Source organism: Globicephala melas, chromosome 20 (assembly GCF_963455315.2).
Source record: "Globicephala melas chromosome 20, mGloMel1.2, whole genome shotgun sequence".
Classification (NCBI taxonomy): Eukaryota; Metazoa; Chordata; class Mammalia; order Artiodactyla; family Delphinidae; genus Globicephala; species Globicephala melas.
The window spans coordinates 32414700-32433643 of record NC_083333.1 but is presented as its reverse complement, the minus strand read 5'-3'; the positions used below and the strand labels follow the sequence as shown (position 1 = coordinate 32433643).

At 57.1% G+C, this 18944-nt stretch overlaps 2 protein-coding genes across 12 annotated transcripts; one reads left to right on the top strand and one right to left on the bottom strand.

The window, feature by feature from the left end:
- Positions 1-158: 158 nt before the first annotated feature.
- On the bottom strand, positions 159-2752 carry NDUFAF8 (NADH:ubiquinone oxidoreductase complex assembly factor 8). Its single transcript, XM_030843115.2, has 3 exons — positions 2617-2752; positions 2352-2462; positions 159-409 (listed from the first exon to the last, which is right to left on the bottom strand). The coding sequence occupies exons 1-3, from the start codon at positions 2698-2700 to the stop codon at positions 380-382; spliced, it is 225 nt and encodes a 74-aa protein (XP_030698975.1). The 5' UTR covers positions 2701-2752; the 3' UTR covers positions 159-379.
- Positions 2753-2987: 235 nt separating this feature from the next.
- TEPSIN (TEPSIN adaptor related protein complex 4 accessory protein) lies at positions 2988-14067 on the top strand. 11 transcript variants are annotated; one of them, XM_060290785.1, is made up of 14 exons: positions 2988-3116; positions 4943-5015; positions 5323-5412; positions 5580-5673; positions 6079-6193; positions 7818-7885; positions 8069-8155; positions 8273-8344; positions 9136-9339; positions 10323-10500; positions 10641-10754; positions 10888-10966; positions 11123-11257; positions 12213-14067. In XM_060290785.1, the coding sequence occupies exons 2-14, from the start codon at positions 4971-4973 to the stop codon at positions 12771-12773; spliced, it is 1842 nt and encodes a 613-aa protein (XP_060146768.1). In that variant the 5' UTR covers positions 2988-3116; positions 4943-4970; the 3' UTR covers positions 12774-14067. The 11 variants fall into 11 exon arrangements, with proteins under 11 accessions (XP_060146768.1, XP_030698969.2, XP_030698961.2 ...); XM_060290786.1 differs by having other exon boundaries at positions 3045-3116; positions 4943-5109; positions 5261-5412; XM_030843109.2 differs by lacking the exon at positions 6079-6193 and having other exon boundaries at positions 2994-3116; positions 5321-5412; positions 8069-8147.
- The last annotated feature ends 4877 nt before the right edge of the window (positions 14068-18944 follow it).

Sequence of the window (18944 nt, the reverse complement as noted above, 5' to 3'; positions counted from 1 at the left end):
GGCCTGCGCGTCCGGAGCCTGAGCTCCGCAACGGGAGAGGCCATAGCAGTGAGAGGCCAGCGTACCGCAAAAAAAAAAAAAAAAAAAAAAAAAAGAGAGAGACTCGAGAGGCAGGGTGTTCTATGGCCCGCGCGCTCACCCTGCAGACAAAATAGATCTTATAGCATCTGATCTGGTCTTTATTGTGAGTTCACTTCATCTTATTCTCCCCTGAATCCTTAAGTGAGCAAAGTTGGAAAACCCATTCCCCTCTGCCCGCACTCGCCTAAAGTGTTTCCGGTCCTTTTAGCCTCAAGAGCTTTTGAGGTTTTAGACAGTTGCCCCTCGGGGCCATCAGTACCACACACCCGGGGACGTGGAGTGGAGCTCGCAGTCCTTCCTAATGGCTTCCTGTCAGGGTCTTCTTGGCCTGGAAGAGAAAGTTCTTTGTCTGAATGAGTTGTTTTCAAGTTAGACGTGGCTCTAAAGTAAGAAAACTGCCACACCAAATGCCATCTTCTGGCAAACAACTTACAAAGAGCCTGGCCATGGATTGCAGCAGGGGGCCCCTGGGGCTGGGTCTCTGCTCCCACCTCCACAGGCCACAGAGCTCAAGCTGCTCTGTGGCCTCAAAGCCACGCCCACCTGTGCCAGGCACTGTGCACCAACGAGTTACGTTTAGTTTTCCCCCTGTAGCGGAAACTCTGAGGTCAGAGATGCTGAAACACTTGCCCAGGGACAGGGCTCCCAGGGACGGAGCTGGAAGTGGCGCCCAGAGCCCTCTGCCTCCTCGTTCAGCCCCGTGGAGTCTCAGGGTCCAGGCAGAGTGGGCAAAAATGCGTTCACCGGCTTGTGTTCTTAGGTGAGAAACCCCCAAGTTCCCTGTTCTGAGCTTCCAGTGCCCAGGGCCTGCAGTTAGGTTACCCTCAGTGGAAAATGGCACGAGAGGCAGCGACATGCTCCCGGGGGCAGGATGACGTGACAGAGGCAAAGGAGCGTAAGGAATCACAGATGACCAGATACCTGTAATGGGTGATTCCTGACTAACGATAGGCGGTAGAGAAAAGCCTCGCGTGGCCAGAAGTGTGTGATCTTTATCTCACGTGTGAATCCTTCCAACCAGTGACCACAGAATGAAGGTTTGTCCCCTCCCCGAGGGAACACTCTAAGTAAAGCAGGGAAGCTGCCAAGAGGCAGGAAGCAAGTCCAAGGGACACATGCAGCTTGGGTGAAGGGCACATGTCAGATCAGAGGTTGGTGACAAGGGCTGAGGCCACACGTCCCAGCCACAACGATGGCAAGGAAGGTGCAAGGAGTTCTCTGAGCCCTCCAGGAAATGAGGGATAGCCCACGCATTCTCAACCATCCTGGAACATCAGGAAACTGCCTTGGATTCCCTGAATTCTGCTAGGCTGACCCAACTGCCCCTTCTTGGGTCCAGTTCTCGAGATCAGCAGTTCTGGCAAACAGAGCTGACCACTGGCATCGTGGCCCACCCCAGACCCACTGGGCCAGGGGCACCCAAGGCCATGACACCAGCTCAAAACCCTGTGTTAAAGCCTCATTACAGGCGGTCTCCACACCCTCCTCTTGAGAGACTGGAACTCCCATCTCGGTTCCCCAGAGAGCTCCTCTCCCTCAGTCAGTGTGGGTCTCTTCCAACCCTACTTCCTCCCCATCCTTTATAACAAACGCATCAACACAACACCATAAATCTTTACTTGTGCACGGTGTCTATTTTCACTGGCATAGCATTTGATCAGATGAGGATCAGAAAACGCCACAGCTCAGAAACAGAAACCACCTGTTACAGAAGGGTTAGAGGCAGAACTGAGTCCAGAGCCAAGGAACACAATGTTGTCACCACAGCCCGCTTCTGCGCCAGTGAGAACCAACCAGCGCGGCTGGGTGGGGGACTTCTCAGCCTCTGTAACCTTGGTCATGACAACAAACCTAAAATACACTCGTTTTTTTCTCCTTTCACCCTCTGTGAAATGGGGTAGTCGAAAGGAAGGGGGGGGTCGGGGTGCCCGGTTGCAACTGCCCACGCACAGCACACACGTGGGGTCCTAAACACCAGAGAAACTAGGACAGCAGGGGCCGGGACCCCCCACCAGCAACAGTCCCGCAAAGGGTTACAAGGCACTGGCAGGTACACGTTGAGAGCGGTGCTCCCCCAACCTGACGGACACTGGCACGCGCGCTCCATGGCGGCGGGGGTCGCGCCGGCTGATGGAGGGTTTGCCGCGTCTGAAGCACTTGCTGGCGCCCAGCACCGCACCCAGAAGGAAAGGAAGCCGGAGGGCCCGCGCAAGCACGTGGGTGCCAGCCTCCCAGGGTCCGTTCCCCGGGCGGGGCCGGCGCCCACCTACCGCGGCAACGAAGCAGCTCCGTAAGGCCTCGAACTCCTGCGCGCACAGATCCTTCCTCAAGCGGCCGCCCGGGGCCGTGGACGCCTGCACGCACCTGCCGTAGGCCGCGGCCTGGGGGCGGGACGGGAACGGGCGAGGGTCGCGGCGGCCCCCACGCCCGCCGGTCACCCGGGCAGACCCCGTCGCCGCTCCCCAGTCACCACCACCCCGCCAGCCCGCACCCCGCCCCGCGCGGCCCTTCCTGCCCCGCCTGACGACTCCGCACCTCGGCCCCACAGGCCGCCAGGCGATCGGGGAAGGCGCGGAGGCGGCTTCGCACGCGACCCCACACCGCTCCGTTCCCCGACATGAGCAGCTCTTCCTGGCACCCGTGGGCGCCGCCATCTTAGGTCCAGCCTCTTCCGGCACCCAACAGCTTAATAGGTCGGAGCTTCCGCCCACAACCTTTCTTGCGCTTTGTCATTGGCCAGGCTTCAGCCCTCGCCTCCGCCTCTCCTCCGGAACCGCTCCTGGTGTTCCAGAGCCTTGCAATTGGCTCGCGGTTTTGTCTGTCTTTGTCCTTGGACTTTGGATTGGTTCATGTGCAAATTGTTTCCCGAAATCAGCCGCAGGGCCCGCCTCACGCGAGTGATTGGCCAGCGGGGTCAGACGCGCGCAGTTATTGGAAGGGGCTCGGGCCTGGCGGGAGCTGGGCGGGGCCGGAAGCTGACCGGCACCATGGCGGCCACGGTGCCGCTGCGGGACCGCCTGAGCTTCCTGCACCGGGTGAGTGCGGGGGGCCCCGGCCCCGCCGCGCGCCGCCTCCTGGCCTCGCCCCCGGCCCGAACCGGCCGCCTCCCTGGCTCCGCTCGACCCTCGCGGCGTCCCCGCGCCGGGCTCTCCGGCTGCTCCTGAGCTCGGCGTCCCCTCCGTCGTCCCCCGGCCCCTCCCACTTATTCTCTCTACTCTTTTTCACCCCCTTCCGTCCCCTCCTACACCCCAGACCCCTTCTCCTCTCCCCTCCTACTCTTCGGCCCCTCCCAAAGCTGGGGGATCCCACAGCACGTACGTCGAGGGGGCAGGTCAGGCTACCCGTGTGTCAGGTCCACTGGGGACAGTGAGACCCCCTTGAACAAAATCCAAGTTGGAGAAGAGAGCTGTGGGACCCCAGTTTTTGTTTTCTTACCCAACTTAAAGTATCAATAACCTTACAGAAAAGGAAACATAGTGACCCCAAATTCTGTCTAAGATAAACACAACCAGACACTGGTCCGGGAAACAGGGGAAAACCTTTTATTCAGTGGCTCAGGCGGTGGGGGAAGCCCTGAGCTCCACTCCAAATTGTGCAGAGAGGACTGAGAGTTTTCAGGACAGAAGGAGGGACGGGTGGAGCTCAAGTGAAAAATTATAGGCAGTTGGGCAGTGTCCACGGGATACCGGCTGCTGTGCTGATAGCTGGTGGTTACAGAAGCTAGGATCCCATCGTCCAGTAGCGACTGGGAGACAGCCCCTGTCCTTCCTGATGGTTACATTTAGAGGAGTGGCCTTCAGGTCCTTGAGAAAGATACTCCCGAGTTGTAGGAGTTCCGTGTTCACAATTGTAGGTCCTTCTTAGAAAATGCTTCTGAAATGACCCAGTAAATTCTCCTGGCACGTCGAGCTTCCTCAGGCAGGCGGTGGGGATGGGGGTGGGGGGATTCCCGGTTCACCCTCGTGCTGCCAGAAGCACAGTCAGTTCTCTTTGAGCAGAGATTTCGCTATGTGCCAAGCATTCTACGGTTCTGCAGACCTTGCCAGCTCCCCTCTGGGTCTTGGTGGACAAATAGCTAAAGACTGTGTACACACACAGCCTCGTGCGACATTCAGGCAGACCGTATCTGTGGCCAGCACCTCCCGGAGTGCACGTGAAGTCTGTCTACACTGAGGCTTGTGCCCCCCAGATGTTCAATGATGTGGAACGGGTGTTTCTGGGTTTTATCCCTATAAGCTGTAGGTCTTTGTGCTGAGTCAGCTCTTAATTTCTGCTAACAGGTAAACGTGAGACACACAACTAAGTTGGTTGTTCTTGCTTTGGGTTGTTTCCGTGGAGTCCTTTCATAGAAGTGGAGCTGTAGGTCGGTCAGGCTGAATGGTTATGTCACTTTGCTGATTTGTGTTCCGGAAAAATGTAATCTTCCCAGTGCCCTGCGTGGGAAGTGGGAAGGGGGCTGACCCCAAGGGCTTTTTTTTTTTTTTTTTGCCAGTCAGTAAGTAGGTAAACTAAAGGTGGTTTTAAGTTGTGCGGCTGTAAGCATAGGGGTCTGGGGGCCATGCCGAATCCTGACCCAGAGGGCCCGTCACCATGGAGACCACCACCCGTTTCCTCTTCGCAGGCGTTCATGCTGACCTCCACAAGGGAGGCTCCTGCAGGCTTCCTGTGGCCAGTAGGACCATAACTGCCCTCTCTGGGTCCCCTCACCCTGTGGCATGCCAACAACGAGATGTGTGGAGACCGGTGCCCCGAGAACGAGGGCTCCTGTGGCCCATCTCAGGAATGGGTGGCCCCTTTGGTGTCCGGGGGCCCCCTGTGTGCATGGCCACTCACTGTGGGCAGGGCTCTCCCTCCCTTTCAGCTCCCGATTCTCCTGAAGGGAACGTCGGATGATGACGTCCCGTGTCCAGGCTACCTGTTTGAGGAGATCGCCAGTATCCTTCCTTGTGGACACATGTGGGGGCCCTGGAGCAGGGTTCCTGGGCTTCTACCCTGAGCGGGCCACGGCTCCTTTTCCATAGTAGCCAGGTGTGAGCGGGCTCTGAAAGCCGCACTACTGATGATATGAGGCCCAGGAAACCCTCGAAGCCTGATGCTCCTGAAACCAGGGCCTGGGTGGGCGCCTGCTGGGGGGACACGCTGAGGAGCGTGTGGCAGGAAGGCCTGGCTTCTCTCCCAGGCCAGCGGCCGTGTGCGGCCCAGGGTCAGCTCGCCCCTTCCCTAACCGAGCGCCTCCCAGAGATCACCCACGAGTCCCTGGGCAGCAGCCAGTGCCTCCTGGAGTACCTGCTGAGCCGTCTGCAGAGCGGCTCTGGCCGCGTGAAGCTCAAGGTGAGTCCGTGAGCGGCTCCGCAGACTTTCCTGGGGGTTAGTTTAGGGCCCAGTCCTGCCCCCGGTGGTGAGGCTGGAGGGGAGGGGTGAGCCGGGGGCGCGGTGGCTGTGTCGGGAGGGGTGCCATTCTTTGGGCCCGGCTCTGTCCCATGTGCCTGCTCCCCCAGGTACTGAAGATCATGCTGCACCTGTGCGGTCATGGCTCCTCGTCCTTCCTGCTCATCCTTAAGCGCAACCCCGCCTTCATCCAGGAAGCCGCAGGTACAGCACCGGCACAACCCAGTGGAGGTGCAGGGAGGAGGGTGGCCAGGGCAGGTCTTGGCCAAATCCCATAACCCAGGCCCCCGCTCCCCCACCCCTTACTCATGCTCCCACCCTGTGCTCCGTCCACCCTGTCCTCTGCTGCCAGCTCCTCTGTGCCGGACCCTTCCCTCCTCCCCAAAGGGCCAGGCCAGCTCAGCTGGGGGCTCCTCCAAGCCCTCCCTGCGCTTAGCCCCCTGCTCCTCCCCTGTGTTCACCGCACTGTACAGAATGACTGGTGTCTGTCCGTGAGCCCTGCCAGGCCCTTGTGGCCTGGACCTTTCCTGTCCTTGTGCCCTGCACACGGTGGGCGTTCGGCAAGCGTCCGCACTGCCATCCCTGCCACGGGCTCTCTCTTCTCCCCAGGGCTGCTCCTCAGGGCCCTAGTAAGCCTTCCGCTGTTGGAAGGGCTGTGGGAGGACGGGACTGGTGAGGCCGGCAGGAGAGGTGGGGCTCTGGCCTGTCGTGGTCCAGGCGACAGGTGGGTCTGGGGTGGAGCCCCATCACTCACCCACCCCCAGGCCGGAGGTGTCCGTGCGTCTCTCATCTCTTGTTAACAAGGACTTGTGGGGACATGGCCTGAGATCTTCTCCTCGGGTGGGGCAAACTGAACAGGAGGGCCTTGGTGTTCAGGCAAGAACCCACCCTGCCAAGCTGTCCCTGAGGGGCAATGCCACGGAGGGGACTGAGTCCCTCGGCCACTGCTTGCTTGCAGGAGACCCTCAGCAGTTAGCGAGTTAGTCCCACCCGCCAGGTGCTGGGACTTATCCCACCCACACCCCAAATCCACTGTCCCCCCTTTACTGCAGGCAGGACTGAGGCTGGGGTGGGGCTGGGCTGCCCATGGGCCCTGGGCCACTATGCCAGCGCCTCGGAGACAGGGAATGGCCTTGAAGCGGGCACAGACCATGACTCAGCAGATGCCCAGAGGCATCCAGGGGGCTGGGGGTGCACTTGTCACGGCTTAGCTCCCTGGAGCTTGTGCACTGAAGCAGCACGGCTGGTTCATACTCACCAGCCAGCTGGTCAGAATGGGCCTGTCCCGCTGGGCAGCTCATGTGACCATGGCTGGTGCCAGATGTCACCTCTATCCTGGTCTCCAAAGAGGGCAGATGAAGCAGAACAGGGACAGCAGACCGTGGTTTTCTGTTGGCACCAAAATCGCTTGAGCTCTGAGCACTGCCCCCAGAGGACGGGTGCCCAGATAGGCCTGCATAGGCTGTGAGAAGAGATGGTGCTGGGAGCAGGAAGGTACACAGAGAGGACGGCCCTACTTTGGGGGCCAGGTGGGGGTCCCCTGCAATTCGAGGCTTGGGCCCCACAGGGAGGGTGGGAGCTGTGGCACGGCAGCAGGGAGGTGCCCGCCCTACCTGGTTGCAGGGCCGTGGTCTGCACACCCCGGGGCTGGCCTGCCAGGGTGGAGACAGCCCCAGATGGGTGAAAAGTGCGATGTGTTTGGACAGAGGAAACAGAGAGGCCCTGCTCTTCCTCTCAGCTCTGAAAGGATGAGGTGGAGCCAGGCATAAGGTGTCCTCCAGCTAGTGCAAGGGCCCTGCGGCAGGGAGAGCCCGCGAGTGGCTTAATGAGATTTAAGCTCGTTTGATTCACCACATCTGAAGTTTTATGAGCAGGAGACTTTTCAGACGTGGTAAGGAACTTGAGTTTTATCATCTTTGAGCCCCTGGAAGCGCTAAGTGTTTTGAATCGGACAAGAGCCCCCTCTGGTTGCCTCTGGGTGGAGAAGGGGTTGAGGGGAGGCAGTTAGGCCGCGGGTGCAGGAGCTCAGGCGGGGGCGGCAGTGGGGTCAGGGAGTGATGCAGCCCATGATGTTCTGGAGGTCGGATTGCAGCCTCGCCGCTGGGGGTGTGGGCCGGGGGAGCCGAGGGGTTGTGAGGGCATAGCCACCTCAGGCCTGGGGACAGTGGTGCATCTGTGCTTTAGGAAGCCCCCAGGGACTCGGGGGGGATGCTGAGCAGGGGCTTCCTGGGGGGCTGGGCGGGGCCGAGGCTCACCACCTGTGTCGGGGGTGGGCTTTGAGGCTGGGCCCCTCGGGGTGGTTGGCATAGCCCAGTTCAGCTCTGCTCCCCTCTGCCTCCGTCCTGCAGTTTTCACGGGACCCCCGGATCCTCTCCACGGGAACAGCTTGTACCAGAAGGTGCGGGCAGCCGCCCAGGTGAGCCCAGGACCCAGGTCTCTCCCTGCTTTTCCCACCCGGGACTCTGGTTCCACTCCTGCTGCGGGACGAGAGCCCCTGTGTGTGGCCCTCAGAGGAGAAGGGGACAGGGGTGCAGAGCAGAGGGGTGGGCGGGAGGACAGCGGCGTGTGGCTGTCCTGAGTGTCCTCTGCCTCTGCCTAGGACTTGGGGGCTGCCTTGTTCTCGGACGCCTTGTCACCTCTGCCTCCTTCCCAGCCACCCAGGGCCCTGCCTCCAGCAGGTATGCAAGTACGTCCAGCCCCATCACCAGGTTCCACTCTGCGGGGGCTCACGGCCTCTCCTCCCCTGAGTATCCGGGACTGAGGGTGGGGGTCCCCGCCGCTGCTGACGTGGGCCTCCCCACAGGCATGGGCTCCCAGTCCAGGCCCCAGAGCTCCCTACAGGGCTTCGGCTACAGCAAGGAACGGGGCCACACAGGTGAGTGCTGTGGGGATGAGGGGCCGGGCGAGGGGTGGGCGGGGCCTGTGCGCCCCCCGACTGACTTCCCTCCCACCCTGGGGCGGCAGGGCAGGTGCAGCTGGCTCTGTTTAACCGACAGGTGAGAAGCCAGGCTGAGGGTCAGCCTTGCACTCGGGCCCCCAGCGCTGGCTCCTTCAAGGAGCCGAGGGCGGAGGGTGGTGGTCCCGGCTGTGGCAGGGGTGATTTAGAGCAGGCCGGGTGCCGGCCCTGCTTGCTGGGAGAGCCTGAGGCCCCAGCAGGGCCACTGGGCCGTGTCAGGCTGCTGTGCTGACTGTGTGGTCACGGCTCCCAGTTCCCTGGCACTTGTAATTCCCGAAGTGGGTCTGCCTCAGAGGCCCCACCTGTTCCTAATTTGGGGGTGGCCGCCGGATCACCCTCTGTGGGGCACTCGTGGGAAGGCCCTTCAGCCCTGGGCGTGAGCACTCCTTAAGCGGCCACGGAGATTGTGGTTCTCAGGACAAGCACCTCAGGTGGCCCCTGCTCCGAGGCGGGGACCCAGGGGGCACAGCGGCACAGCTTTGCTGTGGGCTGCCGAGCGTCCAGGTTCCACGGGGCCAGGATGCACTGAAGTGGATTCACCACGGAAGCTTCCGGAAGGGCCCTGTCCCTCCACACGGTCTCTGCTCTGTGACTGCAGCTTGTGTCCTGCTTCCAAGTCCTGGGTGGGGAGCAGGCAGGGGCACCTCATCCTGGGAAAACGGGGCAGGACTGAGAGGGGCTGCGCCGTCTCCTCTCCGTCTCTGGTGCAGGCTCTGCAGGCGAAGCCTTCCTGTCCACCATCCAGAAGGCCGCAGAGGTGGTGGCCAGTGCCATGCGCCCTGGGCCTGAGAGCCCCAGCTCCCAGAGGTCCCTTCTGCGAGGTGACGCCTACCAGCCGGCTGTGACACCTTCAGCCGGCCTCGGCCCTCCAACCCCTGGGAACCCTCTCCCCACAGCCGGCCCAGGTGCCCGAGGTATCCAGCGAGACTCCTCCCCTGGAGGGGTCTGGCTTCCCCCTCCCAGGGCCCTGGGCTTCCTGTCACCTGTTCGGGCCAGGCCGGAGCTGATGGGGGAGGAGGAAGAAAGCAGCCCACCCATGGTGGGAGGGGGTACGAGCCACACCCTGCCGCTCCCACGACATCTCTCAGAGCCAGCATGCTCCATTGGCCACGTGGGAACCCCCACAGAGCCGGCCGCCCACACGACTCGAGTTCCCTGGGGCCTCTGCGGTGGCTGCCTTGTCCCTGCACTGTCTGACGTCTCTGTCAGTCTGCTCTGGGTGGGAACTTGGGTGGTAAGGCCCCACGAGAAGGCGGGGTCCGCCCAGGATCCCAGCTGCTCAGACACAGAAGCAGGACTTGAGCTGGGACGGGAGCCCAGCCCTAGCTCTTGTGCATTCACCCAGCGCGTTCAAGCGGCTGTGCAGCCCATCAGGGCCCAGGGACAACAGGGAAGCCCCCCACAGGGGCCAGGCTCCGTGGCACGTGCGTTCTAGTGGTGAGCTGTAAGAAAGGAAGGAGGGGCATCTGTCTGTGATCTCCGCCTTTCCCAGAAGCTGCTGTCACGTTTGTCTGGCTAGAAGGAAGAATGTCAGGACTCACTGGGATTTGAGAGCTGCTGTGCTGGGCGCCGCCCCACTGCCCCAGCCCGCTGCCCTGCGTGTCCTGCCTCCCGCCTGGCCTGTGGTGCCTGGCACTGCTTCCTGCATCTTCCAGGCTGGGCGTGTCCCGTGCGGGACCCCCCACCCTGGCCCTGAGGCAGAATGTGCCCCATTCTGTCCCGTCTCCTCTCGCCTGGTGTTTCCTGGAGCTGGAGCCCAGGCGGCCACCCTGTCCACATCTCGGGACCCAGCCCCCAGGCCCTTCCCTGGGTCTCCCCATCCAGGGCTCCTGGAAGATGGACATGGGGCCAGTCTGAGGCCCACAAGGGTCTTACCCTTGGTCACTGTTTCTTCCAGCCATGAGACACCAGCCTGGGCAGGCCGGAGGCGGCTGGGAGGAGCTGGACAGCAGCCCAAACTCGCAGGATTCTTCCCAGGAAAATGACGACCTGGGCAAGGCCTCGGACTCAGGTAGTCCGTCGGGCAGTGACAGCCCCTCAGGGGCCAGCCGGGCACCCAGTGACCTGGCAGAAAGGTGAGCCAGCACCCCAGGGCACCCCTCCCTGCCCTGCTCCAGGGTCCTACCCCGATGGGGGAGACTTGACCCGGAAAGGCTTAACCCCTCCTGGCATGGGTGGAGTCCACTCTCTTTCCTGACCTGCGTGCCCCCGACAGGGTCGAGGCCGTGATCCTGAGTGACTGCCAGCAGGAGCTGAACCTGGTCCGGGCCGTGACACGGGGGCCACATTGCTTCCTGAGCCGAGAGGAGGTGCAGCACTTCGTCAAAGAGTGAGCCCCGGACCCACTGCAGGCCCCCCAGCCCTGCGCGCCCCCCCCCCCCCGCCTCTCACCCTGGCTCTGCACACCGCCCCCCTCTTGCTCTGCTGGCCCAGCCCCATTGCCCGGTGCCCCCTACATGCAGGTGTGGACTCCTCAACTGTGAGGCCGTGCTGGAGCTGCTCATCCGCCACCTGGGCGCAACCAGCGAGCGTGTGCAGATGGTGAGGGGGGGAGCGGGGGTGGTGGTGGGTGAGGGGGGAGTGAGCACGGGATTCTGGTGGACCGCCCAGCTCGGCTGAGGGCCGAGAGGAGGGAGGGAGCTGGTCAGACAGCCCTCCCTGGGGGTGGACCCTGCTGACATCAAGCCCGCCCCGCAGAGAGCCCTGGGTGCCATCGCCTCCCTCGGGTGCACCGACCTGCTCTCCCAGGAGCGAGTCCTGCTCCTTGCCCGGCCTCGGCTGCAGGAGCTCAGTGTGGGCAGCCCTGGACCCGTGACCAACAAGGCCACCAAGGTGGGCAGCCTCTGGGACCCAGAGAAGCGGGCACAGGACGCCTCGGCAGCCCCACACCGTCTCCCCCACCCTCCACTGCCTTCCCTAGACCCGCCCCTCCTGCCCTTGCTGGACAGGAGGGACAGGTCATGCCCTTAGGACAGCGGTCGGGGGCCTGGCCTCTCCCCCGCCCTTCTGCCCAGCAGCTCTGCCCTTCGGGCGACTCGCTCTCCCTCAGGGCTCGTCTCCTGTGGGAAGCTCTCCTCGAATGCTTGGATGCATCTGTCCCTCTGTTCTGTACTCTGGGTCACAGCTCGTGGGTCTGAGCTCTGCTCCCAGATCCCCAGCTCCAGGAGGACAGAAATGGTTCCGTTCGTCTGAGTCTTCTTTCCACTGATGAATGTGGGGAGGCCACCCGGGATCTTCGCTGGGGGCCCCTCGGCAGCAGCCAGGCCCCCGCACCTCCGCCCGCTGTTGGCATCCTTCGGCTTCTGGTTTCCTCTGTGGTGGCTGAAGATTCAGATCCTTAGTCACCTGTCCCTAAACTGCCCTTCTTCAAAGCACTAGTGAACCTGCCACACACGAAACACGTTGTGGGCATGTCACGGTGGTGTTTCTAAAACCTGGGAAGGACCCAGGAGTCTGGCAGGTGGGAACGATCAGGGGGTTTAGACATGTCTGTTCTCTCCGCGTGTGTGTCAGGTGCTCGTGTGGCACCTGACCAGGGGGGCTTTTCCTGCTCTGGCAGGTCGCACGGCAGCTTGACGCCGGGAAAGTGTCCATTTGTGTGACAGTGGGTGGGGAGCAGCAGCGCTGCAGTTGGGGGAATGACACGAGAATAGCTGTGAGCGGCTAGCGGCCCTGCCCCCTGCTCTGGGCAGCGGCATTGAGGAGGGAACTGGGAGGGCCATGTCCTCTGAGATTCCTGGAGGAGCACAGGAGCCCTCACTGATTCCCCTCTTCTTCCCTCGTTCAGATCCTGAGACACTTTGAAGCCTCCTGCCGACAGTGGCCCCCTGCCCGGAGGCCCCCAGCCGAGCCTGGCCCCGCAGTCGCCCGTGTGGGCCCATCAGACCTGCTGACCGACACCCTGCCTTTCACGGGGGGCCAGGGTTTCCTGCAGCCTCTGAGTTCAGCTCTGTTTTCGCCCAAGGGCACCGCTCCCCCATCGGGGCTGCAGCCCGGCCCTGTGCCCCCGACTTCCCTGGAGGGCTGCCCCCTTCCAGCCCGTGCGGATGCCAGGGAGGCCAAGACCAGACTGGCAGGTTCCAGAGAGCAGGGGGCTGGATCCGAGCGGGGCCCGTTCGGCACAGACACTGCAAAGAGAGGGCCAGAGCTTGACCCGGGCCCCGGGGATAGCTGTGACTCCTTGTTCGCTGGCATGGAACTGGTGGCCTGTCCCCGCCTGGTGGGGGCCGGGACTGCTGCAGAAGAACCCCTCCCAGCCTGCCAGGCTCCCTGGACATCGTCACAGAGGGTGGCAGCAAAGGAGCCTTCTGGCTCTGAGCCATCAGCTTTCGCATTCTTAAACTCATGATCTTGTCAGCCTGGGCCACTTGCAGAGTCTGTGTCCCCCAGCCCCTCACTCCTAGGACTCTGTGACTTTGTGCTGTCCCCATGTGCCCACAGCCTCTGTGTCCCACCAAAGAGTGGCTCCCCTCAGGTGTCTGCAGTCGGCCTCGCCCTCCTCTGGCCTCCTCCCCTCACCCACTGAGGCCTTGGTGAGGGTAGCCACCCAGCCAGGTAAGCTCAGAGTGGACAGCCCACCCAGTGACGAGAATAGCCACCAGTAAAACACAGATAATATTTCAGGAGTCCACGAACCAGCAAGAGCCAGGCCGGCACTGCTGGAAGGGTCATCCTTGCCCGTGGGGGCTACTCCCCAACCTTGTCCCTGAGGTGGGTTCCCCATTTTTCTGCTGGGGGGCAGGACCCCCCCCCAGCCCACCCCGTGGGTGTGATGGCCGAGGAGCAGCCCCCCAAGCAGCCCGCAGGACACACAGGGAGGGCGGGACGGGCACAGAATGAGGAGCCGAGTGCTTGCTGAGACTGGCAGCCGGCGGGCCCTGGGCTGCCGGGTCCCCCACCTCACAGCCATCTGGTCTGGCCGGATGAGCACACCACCCGCTTTTCCCAGTTGCCAAAGGGATCCTAAGGGAGGACAGTGGGGTGGGTGTATGGCGTGGCCTGCCTGGAGGGTGTGGGCGGGAAGGCCTGCTGACCGAGCTCAGAGACCAGACGCCCCTTGGAACTGTCCTCAGTCCCCAGGGTCCTCACGGGCACACAGAGAGGGGCACCAGGGGGAGACAGACAGGTCCTGTCTGCAGGCTGAGCCCAGGCCCGGCCCCCAGCCAAGCTTCTGCTGTTTCCAGACGACAGGCCTGAGAGGAGGACCGCAGGGCCACCTCAGTCATTCCCCCCTGCCCCCACTGTCTCCTTGGCCAGAGACTGGCCATTTGGACTTGAATTCCTATAGCAGCAGGCAGGCACAGGGCCTCACAAATGCTGACCTCGGGGTCCCCTGGGGAAACCCCTGCCTGCCTGGCCCTCAGAAACAAGGATTTTTGGGTGGATTTGGAATCACTGCTTGGGTCTTTGAGGTCAGATCCCTCTCTCAGCGGGGGTAGCGGGGGTGTCCTAAGCAGCGTCACACCTTCTCGTCCAGCAGGATGGGGTCCTTTCCAGCACTGGGTCCCTGTGTGACCCGTGTCAGCTCCCCCCTGCCGTGACCACTGCCTGCAGACTGTACGGCCACCTCAGAGCAATGGCTGTGGTCCTTCTTGGAAGAACTGGGGTTGACCTGGGGTCACACCTCCTACATAAACACTGCTGTTCACACAAAGCTGCACTGTTTGCTTTTTTTTTTAATTTTCCGTGTGTGTGTGTGTGTGTGCGTGCGCGCGTGCGTGCGTGTGTGTGTGTGAGAATGGCCCTAAGGGGCACACAGACTTCTAAAAGCAGGGACAGGTATTTCTTCCTTAAATGTTTGTTAAGACTCCCTAGTGGAACTATCTTGTCCTGTAATTTTCTAAATTGCAAGGTTTTTAACTATGAAGTTCAATTTCTTAAGTAGATTTAGGATGATTTGGGTTATCTATTTCTTCATAGGCAAGCTTAAGTAATTTTTTTTTTTAATTTATTTTTGGCTGCATTGGTCTTCGTTGCTGCATGCGGGCTTTCCCCAGTTGCAGTGGGCGGGGGCCACTCCTTGTTGCGGTGCGCGGGCCTGTCACTGCAGTGGCCTCTCGTGGAGCACCGGCTGTAGGCGTGCGGGCTTCAGTAGTTGTGGCATGTGAGCTCAGTAGTTGTGGCTCATGGACTCTAGAGCACAGGCTCGGTAGTTGTGGCGCACGGGCTTAGCTGCTCCGTGGCATATGGGATCCTCCTGGACCAGGGCTCAAACCTGTGTCCCCTGCATTGGCAGGCGGATTCTTAACCACTGCACCACCAGGGGAGCCCCAGCTATAGAGTTTTTCTAGCCTACTTTTCATTATTCTTTCAATTTCTATAGAGTCCCACCTGTCATTTCTGTTACTGATAATTTTTCGCCTTGGTTAGTCTGATTAGAGGTTTATTAATATTACTGACCTTTTCGAAGAACTAACTTGGTTTAATTCTATCTACTAGTTTTATGTTTTCTATTTCATTGATTTTTGCTCTTTATTATTTCATTCATTCTGGTTGTTTTTCTTTCTCTAGTTTTCTAAAGCTTAGATTATTGATTTGAGAACTTTATTCTTTTCTAATACAAACGTTTTAAAAATATTTATTTATTTGGCTGCACCAGGTCTTAGTTGTGGCATGTGGGATCATTTTCTTTTTTTTTTTAGTTGTGGCATGCAGGATCTTTAGTTGAGGCATGTGGGATATTTAGTTGTGGCATGCAGAATCTTTGGTTGAGGCATGTGGGCTCTTTTAGTTGCGGCAGGCAGGATCTAGTTCCCTGACCAGGGATCAAACTTGGGCCCCCTGCATTGGGAGCATGGAATCCCACACGTTTTCCTCTAGACACTGCTTTAGCTGCATCCCATGAATTTTGAAATATTTTATTTTTATTCAGTTCAAAGTATTTTCTAATTTTCCATAAGACTTTCTTTTTGTCTGATGGATTATTTTAAAGTGTGTTTTTTTTGTTATTACTACTTTAACTCTGATGTAAGAGAACATATTTTGTGAGACTTCCATTATATTGTTAAAGATTTCAAACTTTTGTTAAAGTTTGTTTAGTGGCCCAGAATATAGTCTATCTTGGTGAATCTTCCATGTACGCTTGGTCTAGAGAACTACAGACCAATCTCCTTCATCAACATAGATTAAAAAAAAAATCCTCAACAAAATATTAGCAAAACAGGGCTTCCCTGGTAGCGCAGTGGTTAAGGATCCGCGGGCCAATGCAGGGGACATGGGTTCGAGCCCTGGTCCGCAGAGCAGGATCCCACATGCCGTGGAGCAGTGAAGCCCGTGTGCCACAGCTACTGAGCCTACGCTCTAGAGCCTGCAAGCCACAACTACTGAAGCCTGCGCACCTAGAGCCTGTGCTCCGCAACAAGAGAAGCCACTGCAATGAGAAGCCCGCGCACCACAACGAAGAGTAACCCCTGCTTTCTGCAACTAGAGAAAGCCCGCACGCAGCACCAAAGACCCAGCGCAGCCAAAAAATAAAAATAAATTAATTAATTAAAAAAAATTAGCGAAACAAATCCAGCAATATACAAAAAGTAATACACCACAATAAGTGGAGTTTTTCCTGGGGAAGGAAGGCTGGTTCAACATCTGAAAATCAATCAGTGCAATTCATCATATTAACACACTAAAGGAGAAAGAATCACATTATCATTTTACACAGAAATAGCAACAGAGAAAATTGAACATTCATTCATGATTTTTTAAAAAACCAAGCTAGAAATATAACAATTTCTTTCACCTGGTAAAGGGTATCTACAAAAATCTCATGGCTAACACCATACTTAATGGCAAAGGACTGGATGTTTTCCCCCTAAGATTGGGAACAAGGCCAGGTTGTCCACGCTCATCACTTCTGTTTAGCATTGTCCTGGAAGCTCCAGCCACAAAATAAAAGAAGAAAAAAATAAAAGGCAAACACATTGGAAAGGAGGAAATAAAACTTTCTATTCACAGAGAGCATGATTGTCTATGTAGAAAATCACATGGGATCTACACAAAACCCTAAAACTAATAAATGAGTTTAGCAAGAATACAGGCTACAGAGTAAATTATACCATGAACTGTATTTTCGTATACTGGTGATAAACAATTGGAAATTGACGTTTAAAAAGCTATTATTTATGATAGGGCTTCCCTGGTGGTGCAGTGGTTAAGAATCCACCTACCAATGCAGGGGACACGGGTTCAAGCCCTGGTCCGGGAAGATCCCACATGCCGCGGAGCAACTAAGCCCACGCACCACAACAACTACTGAACCTGCGCTCTAGAGCCCACGTGCCACAACTGCTGAGCCCACGTGCTACAACTACTGAAGCCCGTGTGCCACAACTGCTGAGCCCACGTGGTACAACTACTGAAACCCACGCACCTAGAGCCCGTGCTCCACAACAAGAGAAGCCACCGCAGTAAGAAGGCCATGCACTGCAAGGAAGAGTAGCCCCTGCTCGCTGCAGCTAGAGAAAGCCTGCACACAGCAACGAAGACTCAACACAGCCAAAAATAAAAATAAATAAAATAAATTTATTTAAGAAAAACAAAAAAACACTATTATTTACGATAGCATCTGAAAAATGAAATAATTAGGTATAAATCTAAAAAATATATGTAGGGTCCGTATGATGAAAATACAAAAGACTGATGAAGGAAATCAATGAAGACCTACATAAATGGAGAGATATACCATGTTCACAGATTGGAAAATTTTACTGTTAAGATGTCAATTCTCCCCAGATTGATCTATAGATTTAACATAATCCCCATCAAACTCACCTTGGATTTTTTTGTAGATGGAGACAAGCTGATCCTAAAAGCTACAGCCAAAGTCAAAGCAATTAGAATAGCTAAGGTGATTTTGAAAAAGAACACAGAAGGCTCACAGTACCTGATTTGAAGTGTGAGATGGGTGAAAGTTCAGACACAGATCAATGAACCAGTACAGACAGTTCAGAAACAGACCCACACAGATATGGTCAATTGGTTTTCCACAGGTGTCAAGGTAATTCAATGGAGAAAGGATAGACTTTCACCAGATAGTACTAAAACAACTGGAAGGAAAGAATGAGGCTTGGCCCCATCTCATATCTTACACAAGTGTTTTTTAAAATTCATTTTATTTATTTATTTTTGGCTGTGTTGGGTATTTGTTGCTGCACGGGCTTTCTCTAGTTGCGGTGAGCGGGGGCTTCTCTTCATTGTGGTGCATGGGCTTCTCATTGCGGTGGCTTCTCTTGTTGCAGACCACAGGCTCTAGGCATGTGGGCTTCAATTGTTGTGGTGCATGGGCTCAGTAGTTGTGGCTCACAGGCTCTAGAGCGCAGGTTCAGTAGTTGTGGCTTAGTTGCTCCGCGGCATGTGGGATCTTCCTGCACAAGGCCTCGAACCCATGTCTCCTGCATTGGCAGGCAGATTCTTAACCACTGCACCACCAGGGAAGCCCCTCTTACACAAAATTTAAAGTGAGCCACAGACCTAAGTGTAAAACTTCCAGAAGAAAACCTAGCAGAAAATGTTCTGTCCTTGGATTAGGCAATGGCATCTATGAGATACAAAAAGCTCAAACTGTAATAGAAAAAACTGGGCGTCATCAAAGTTGAAGAACTTCACTTTGAATGACACAGTGAAGAGGACAAAAAGACAAGCCACAGACTAGAGAAGATGTTTGCAAATCACAGTCCTCAGGAAGGACTTGTATCGAGAACATATAATGAACACTCAAAACTCGATGATAAAACAAAAACCCCAGTTTACAAAGTTGGCAAAAGATTTGGACAGACACCTCACCAAAGAAGGTATATGAGTATAGGGCAGAGAAGCGCATGAATAGATTTTCGACATCATTAGGGAAATGCCATTGAAGACCACGTGGGATACCATTACACACCTATTAGTATTACTTAAAAAAATAATAATTAAAAAACCCAGTAATATCAAGTGTGAGAGCAATGGGGAGCAACTGGAACTCAGCCGCTGCTGGTGAGAATGTAAAAAGATACACCTCCTTTGGAAAAGTTGAGCGGTTTCTTAAACAGTTAAACATGTACCTACCATACAATTTAGTAGTCCCCTCCTAAGTATTTATTTACCCAAGCGACATGAAAACTTATGTTTATACAAGAGCCTAAAAGTGAATGTTTACAGCAGTTCCATTCATAATTGTCCCAAACTGCAAACAACCCTATGTCCTTGGGTTGCTGAGTAATAAAGTATGGTTCACGCATACTGTGGAATACTAGTCGGCAATGAAGAGGAACATGGATGCCTCTCACACCGCTAAGCGAAGGAAACCAGACCCAAAATGCTACACACCGCAGGACTGCATTTCTACGACACTCTGGAAAAGGCAAAATCATAGTGACAGGGGACAGGTTAGTGGTGGCTGAGGCAAGGGGTGGGGAGGGTTTGGCTACACAGAGGCAGCCCAGGGTTTGGGGAGGGGAGAGAATGTTCTGTGCCTTGTTTGTGTGGTGGTACAACAACTCTAGGCATCATCAAAACTCAGCTGTACACCCCAAAATGTGATTTT

Excerpts from the sequence above, each read along its gene's own strand:
- NDUFAF8 (XM_030843115.2), bottom strand. The coding sequence starts at position 2,700 with ATGTCGGGGAACGGAGCGGTGTGGGGTCGCGTGCGAAGCCGCCTCCGC. Across the intron at positions 2,463-2,616 it reads TGGCGGCCTGTGGGGCCGAG|GCCGCGGCCTACGGCAGGTG; the intron begins GTGCGGAGTCGT and ends TCCCGCCCCCAG. Across the intron at positions 410-2,351 it reads GGAGCTGCTTCGTTGCCGCG|GCCAAGAAGACCCTGACAGG; the intron begins GTAGGTGGGCGC and ends TTTCTCTTCCAG.
- TEPSIN (XM_030843101.2), top strand. The coding sequence starts at position 3,069 with ATGGCGGCCACGGTGCCGCTGCGGGACCGCCTGAGCTTCCTGCACCGG. Across the intron at positions 6,194-7,817 it reads TGTCGTGGTCCAGGCGACAG|TTTTCACGGGACCCCCGGAT; the intron begins GTGGGTCTGGGG and ends TCCGTCCTGCAG. Across the intron at positions 10,501-10,640 it reads CCCAGTGACCTGGCAGAAAG|GGTCGAGGCCGTGATCCTGA; the intron begins GTGAGCCAGCAC and ends TGCCCCCGACAG.